This window comes from Malus domestica, chromosome 11 (assembly GCF_042453785.1).
Source record: "Malus domestica chromosome 11, GDT2T_hap1".
In the NCBI taxonomy this organism is placed as follows: Eukaryota; Viridiplantae; Streptophyta; class Magnoliopsida; order Rosales; family Rosaceae; genus Malus; species Malus domestica.
The window spans coordinates 2,306,429-2,313,463 of NC_091671.1; the positions used below are offsets into that span (position 1 = coordinate 2,306,429).

At 39.1% G+C, this 7,035-nt stretch overlaps 2 protein-coding genes across 2 annotated transcripts; one reads left to right on the top strand and one right to left on the bottom strand.

The window, feature by feature from the left end:
• The first annotated feature begins 699 nt into the window (after positions 1–699).
• On the top strand, positions 700–1,275 carry LOC139189253 (secreted RxLR effector protein 161-like). The gene has a single exon (XM_070807834.1). It carries the CDS (start codon positions 700–702, stop codon positions 1,273–1,275), a length of 576 nt encoding a protein of 191 aa, XP_070663935.1.
• A 664-nt stretch (positions 1,276–1,939) lies between these two features.
• LOC103447151 (uncharacterized) lies at positions 1,940–6,712 on the bottom strand. The gene is made up of 4 exons (XM_029087899.2): positions 6,145–6,712; positions 4,699–4,982; positions 4,055–4,282; positions 1,940–2,811 (listed from the first exon to the last, which is right to left on the bottom strand). Exons 1-4 carry the CDS (start codon positions 6,569–6,571, stop codon positions 2,287–2,289), a joined length of 1,464 nt encoding a protein of 487 aa, XP_028943732.2. The 5' UTR covers positions 6,572–6,712; the 3' UTR covers positions 1,940–2,286.
• Positions 6,713–7,035: the final 323 nt, after the last annotated feature.

Sequence of the window (7,035 nt, forward strand, 5' to 3'; positions counted from 1 at the left end):
ATACATGGAGAGCAAAGGCACCACTGCAGATGGTACACACGGATATATGTGGTCCATTGGATCCTATGTCTTATGGAGGTAATAGGTATTTTATTACTTTCATTAATGATTTTAGTAGGAAGACTTGGGTTTATTTTCTCAAGGAGAAGTCGGCTGCCCTAAGAATCTTCAAGGAGTTCAAGGCACTCACAGAGGCTGAAAGCAACCACAAGCTTGTGGCTGTGAGATCAGATAGAGGTGGAGAGTACACCACCAATGCTTTCCAAGCATACTGCAAGGAGCAAGGAATTAGGCATCAACTGACTGCTGCCTATACACCACAACAAAATGGGATAGCCGAAAGAAATAATCGAACCATCCTTGACATGACAAGATCCATGCTTAAGGAGAAGAATTTGCCAAAAGAATTGTGGGCAGAAGTTGTAGCTTGTTCGATTTATTTGTTGAATCAATGTCCAACAAAGAGTGTTAAGAAGATGACACCACAAGAGGCTTGGAGTGGATATAAGCCGAATGTTGCACACCTAAGAGTTTTTGGGTGTGTTGCATATGCTCAAGTTCCAGAAGCCAAGAGGAGAAAGCTTGATGATCGAGGTGAAAAGTCTGTGTTTGTGGGCTATAGTGAAGAGTCCAAGGCATACAAGCTCTACAATCACAAGACCTGATATAGTTTATGGAGTTGGACTCGTGAGTCGGTACATGGAAACACCAAGGGAGTCTCATTGGCTGGCTGCCAAGAGAATCTTGAGGTACATAAGAGGTTCTCTAAACTATGGTCTGTTTTATAATTTTGGTGAAGATGCAAAATTATTTGGTTATTCAGATAGTGATTGGGGAGGTGACCAAGATGAAAGGAAAAGCACAACTGGCTATGTGTTTTTTCTAGGATCAACAACTTTCTCATGGACTTCAAAGAAGCAATCAATTGTTGCTTTGTCATCATGTGAAGCCGAGTATGTTGCTGTAGCCTCAACAGTGTGTGAGGCAATTTGGTTAAGAAATCTATTGAAGTCAGTGTGTCATCCACAAGTGGAATCGACTGTGGTTCATGTGGATAACATGTCTGCAATCAAGCTTGCAAAGAATCCTGTTCCACATGGAAGGAGCAAGCACATTGATACCAGGTTCCATTTTCTAAGGGACCATGTAAAGCAAAAGACAATCGAACTTGTCTATTGTCACACGAAGGAACAAGTGGCAGACATCTTCACTAAGCCACTACCAGTTGAATCATTCCGGCTGCTACGTGAAATGCTAGGAATGAAGGCGTTTTGATTTGAGGAGGTGTGTTGGAAATTCAAATCAAAACAGGTTGTAAATGGCAGCTGCTAGCTGTTAGTTTCTTTACAGGTTGTATTCATACTTGCTGCAACTACAAAGACTAAAGTTTCCTCCATGTGCCAGCTGAAAGTGTGTTGAAAGACAGCAGTTGTGTGCTGCCATGTGATGTGCTAGCCGAAACTATGTTGATTGCAAGCTGGAAAGATAGCTGCACATGTGTGCTAGACTGTCCAAAGTTCATATGATCTGTTTGTGTGTGCTGTTGTGTTTATTTTATTAAAAGCACTTGAGTGGTCCTTCATTTTCTGCTTGTATAAATAAGCCTCCCATAAGGCTTTAGGAAGTGTCTCTTATTTGTCATTCCATTTTAGAAGTGTGTTTGCAAACTGTTTTAAATATATCAAAGTGCATTGTTTGCCGAAGGTTGTAGCTTCCCTCCTTTCTCTATTTCTTTGTCCAATTTTATTGAGAGTGCAAAGTGAGAGGTGTGATAGAGTTTGTAAACTTATCACCCATATATTTTGGTATTGAGTTAGTAAACTTCTCAATACCAACAAATCCGAAGTGTTAGAAACACCAAATTTATGTATCAAATTTGAAGATCAAATTAAATAGATAATAAACGATTGTTGAGTTATCAGTTCTTTAATTACTGAACTTATAAGCAAAACCATTTATTAAGAAAGGTGTGTAAGTGAAAGCGATCAAATCCTGCTATGTGAAATAGTTCTATATATCTCTCTCGTATACTATGTGTATTAAATTTAGCCAAACAATGCCTATTTGCAATTTTGCAAGACCTCTATGCATAACAATATAAAAACAAAGAGAGGATGGGGGCTTCCCCTTCTCCGAAGGTCGCCAGAATCGCCCGGATCGTAGAATCCAAGCTCGAGCTGCAAACCCCTTTATCGCCAGAAGGGCGTTGTCTCTATTTGGAGTATACACCAGGGATTCGAGTTGACATGAAAGCAGCATTACAAATGAAGAACCAAAAGAACACATTCATACCCAATTGCTTGAAAGTGCAAAATCATGGAATCTAAAAGAGGACTCTCCAGCTGTATCTCTCTCAAGCCTGACCTCTGATAATCTCTCAGTCACACCTTCGCTACTACTCTCGTCGAACACTTCTAGTGGCAGTGGTTGTACTTGGTTCTCATTCGGATGTCGAGCCAATTGAACCTCAGGTGGCAATGGCATAATTGTTGGTGGGGAGGTACTGCTCCTAAACCTAGTTTGGCCTCCGCTTGGAGAAACAACTGCTCGATCCCAGATGAACACGTGAAGGGAAATTGGAATCTTGGCGTGACGGTGAAGTGATAGCTTCTGGCTGAGCGAAATGGTGTCGAAGCATCGAATTGCTCCTGTTGAGGAAACCATCCATGGGAGAACCTTCTGGTTTGAAACCCTTGAGACCACCAGCAACCTTGATGCATCCATTGCTTCCTTGTACAAATTGCTTAGCCCCGATCGAGTTGAAGGTGCATTTTCATCACCATCAACCACTGATGAAATGTAAATAAACCCCTGCAATCACAAAAAAAAAACTCATTTACAAGCCAAACCATCTAGTAGTGCATGGTCCATCAAGCAATGTTAGAGGGACCGCATTTCTTTACCAAGTTATAGCTTAACTAGCGTTTACATAAGATTTAATTGATTTTTAGTTGAATGCTCTCAACTTCCTTCATCATGGACACCAACTATCCCGTGTTGAGGAAAAATTAGAGTACACAACTCTAATACAAGTGTTGGAGAGACAAAACAAGTAAACAAATTACTTGTATTACACACACAAAGTATTACAACACACAAACTCTCAAAGACACTCTTTAAAAGCTATGACACTCACTTTTTTTAGAGACACACTCTAAACCACTCACATTCCTACAAGACTACTCTCTTACAAGGCTTCTCACTCTCTTACTGGGTTGCCTACTATCTTCTTCGATTGGTTGATTGGTTGGTTCAACATCACACCCATATTTATAGGTGAAGGTTTGGCATTCTACTAGTTTCTAGTTCTTTCTACAAACTAGAACTAGTTTCTAGTTTCTGGTTTCTAGTATATTCTACAAATCTCTAGCTTAGATAATTCTAGACTAGCCACCCTACTTTGCATGCTAGAATCTTCTAGAACAACTCCATGCATGTTTGAACTAAAACAATTTAGTTCCCTTATACCGACTAATCTTAATGGGTTGGTGTTGATCTTTAACATCCCATATATAATGTGGTGAACTCAAACCTTTCTCACAAGTGGCCCTTTATTACAGTGGTGGAAAGGATTTGAGCCCTTGTATGATGGCGTGGATTTGAACTTCGTCAGTGGCTAATCTAACATCTATTCTAACAAAATCTATCATCTGACCAAAAAAAAAAAAAAAACTCAAATCTTTCCTTAATGGAGAATTTGGCAATAGGGGATCATATTATGTTGCATCCAACATCTACTTTCTACACAAAATTATTGTAAAATTACTTGTAAATTAGTAATTAGAACAAGCACATCAACTTTCACAAATCGAGTAATTTGTGCCTAATGGAAAATTGATCAAGGCGAGGGGTTAGTTGATCATATTATATGGAGATATGTGACAGGTGGTGGACCCTAGAATCCACTTATTACTCATAGTTATTTCAACTAGTTACAACGGACACATTAATTATGACATAATATGATCAAGTCAATCACCTACCCAATATACAATTGGTAACAAAGAGGAATTGGTCATGGAGAGAGAAATTAATTAATATACAGTATATATACCTCTTCTGTGCGGCTAATCGCAAAGCCAAGCTTGACATCATCTTCTTGTAATTTGATCTCAACTGCAATTTCACCACCAAGAGGAGCAAACCAAAGGCGAACTGCTCGGACAACACCAATGTCAACTCCATGGTAGTCCTCAAAACCATATAAGCTAGCACTTGCAAGATCAGCCAAGTCAGACAATGACCCCGCATTTACAGTCGAAGAAGCTGTCTCTCCAGAAATCTGTCATATATTTCACTCCTCATCAGACATACATATAAGATATACAATTAAGCATTTTCTTTCCCTTGCGCTTCAATGAAAATCTCTCCTTTGCCTTGAACATGCAACTGTATGACTTTGCCCCCTCCTGTGCTCTTTGTATCTCAAGTTACCCAATTTGTCAAGTCGATCAAGAAGATCGTTAACTTGGCAGATTTGCAAACTGGAAAGTTCGCATTTTCTTTGTTTTGAACGAGGTTCCACAACAATAACCAAGTTAACGATGTTCCTAACCAACTAACTTGACGGAACGGTAACGTGAGACAGAGTACATATAAGTCAAAGTCACACAATTGTAAGTTTAGGGAGAAAAATGGAAAGTTTCGCAGCGCAAGGGCATATAAACGAAAAAGCCTTTAGTGTGTGTGATTAATCACCTTGGTGAGCAAGGACTCAGTCTGGATGTTCATGAAGACAACGGGGACACCGGCAGCCTGGGAGGCATTGAGCCAGACATTTGCCCTAGCAAGGGTGTCCTCTAAGTCATTGTAGCGAGAAGCAGATCGATCTGAAGCCTTTGGAAGGAAAAGTACAGATAGAAAGCTACTAGAGTAGGGAACTGGTAGCAATTCCTGCATTCTCCTTTCCCATGGATATGACACATACCCATCTTGAAGTTTAGACCTGGTCAGTGCACTCACCATCCGCGAGTTCCTTGAAGCTGCACATTGAACAAGTTTTCTGTGTTACTGCTTGTAGTTTCTCGTACAAAATTTTGATTAATTCCTAGTTGCAGTAAGGAAATAAAACATAAGAAATATACAGTTGTTTTTTCCTTCTGTGAAATCAACTTATATGCAGACAGGCTCACAACTGACCCTTTGGTGTTCAAACTGCTCATTGATTTTAAACCTAGTCATTATCCATAGAGATCGACTTATCGAGCATGAGAAAATTTTGTATGCAACGTTGTCGCATGGTGTTATAAATTAACTCAAATTTTAACACTTGAGTATTAATTAAAAAAATATGTGTGTTATAACATAAGCAAAGCCTAGTTTTCTAGCATTTTAAAAAATAACATGTGTCACGTAATATTAGGGTCTAGTAGTATTTTTCTTTACTTGTAAGGGTCTAATAGTATTTTTCTTTACTTGTAAGTGAGATGTTTTAGGTTAGAATCTCGTGAATGATGAGGAACCCTCTTATAGCCAGACAAACTAATTACTCATAACTCAACAAGATCAATCGCACATACATAGTGTTTATTGTTATAGTGCAAATAATTAACTATCTTAATTTAGAATGTTAATCCTATTATTTGATTTACCTTAGCTCTTTTAAAGTGAAGCAACGATCAAACAATAAAAGCTTAATTAAACTGTACATTCTGAACATTTTACTAATAAAAATGGCTCAAGTGTCACACTACTCGTTATATTACATTATATTCACATAAAATTAAAAGACTTTTGATACGGTTCTAAACTAAACTATAATGAGTATATATTGAATAATGGAAGTTAGGTGAAGTGCATGAACAGAATAAAATGTTTTAACCGAAGCTGTCAACCACCAATTAGGTTTGGTCTACATATAATTTTCAACAAAGAGGAAGTCATGAGTTCTCACGTGGACTTGTTTTGTGCTACTTAAAGTTGGTTTGCATTCATACGACAAACACACATTCCATTGAAAATTATGTGCACAAAGGAAAGCTAGGCGCCAATAAATCATAATCATAATTAACATGCCACAATCACCAAGTGGGGGATAATTAATCACCAAAACAATAATAATTTGTAAAATACTAACAATAATTCATCTTCCTTACATGAAAGAAAGGAAGGATAGCGATAGTCAACGGATGATCGTAATAGTACCTTGGATCTCAAAGCAGTCGGCTTCCGTCCGATCGCAGAAGCCGACAGTGTAGTTAGGGTCCGCAATGGACCTGAGCATGTACTGCTTGGTCCTACCGCCCACTGAGTCATTGGGGACTATACAAGCCTGCAACTCGGCGAACTCATCTCGTCCGCGTCGGATACGGACGAAAATGGAGGTGTCCTTGGCCTTGAAGGAGGCGTGGAGGATCTTCTGGACACCGCTCCTTCCGTTCTTAAACGGCGACTTGACGGTGATGGAGCTTCCAATACGAAGCTCCTCGACGATATCTCCAGTTTGGAGCATGTCGCCTGTCCACTCGTCCGCCTTGGAGCTGCCTTTGAGGCACTCGATAGAGAGCACCATGGGTGATTTCGGCTCTCTGGTTGGGGAGTCCGAGCTTGACTGCGCTCTGTCCATGGTCATCAGCTCTTAATGATGTGGTGCTTTCTACGCTTGCATCTCATTTAATAATATGCGCACGCGAGAGAGAAGAAATTGGCAAGGGAGTAAAAAGTCGATGAATTAGAAAGGGGGTGGGAGGTTTTGGGGGTGTTCTGATTTTATTTCACACTCGAACTCAATTTCTACGAATTTTCAGAGGGATTTTTTAGCGTACGGAGCCCACATCTTTACATCACTAATAAATTGAAGCAATGATTGCTTAATTAAAATTTTATTATTATTGATCTCTCAACGCATCAAAACGTGTACATATGGTTCTTTTCGTCAATTATGTTAAAATGAGTTATGTTCGAATGATCATTGCTACAATTAGGTTAAAGTTGAAAGATCATTGCTCTAATTGAGTCAAAGTTGAACAATTATTTCTTCATTTGAATTAAAGTTGAGGGATTATTGATAGAATTTTTCTTATTTGATTTTTCATA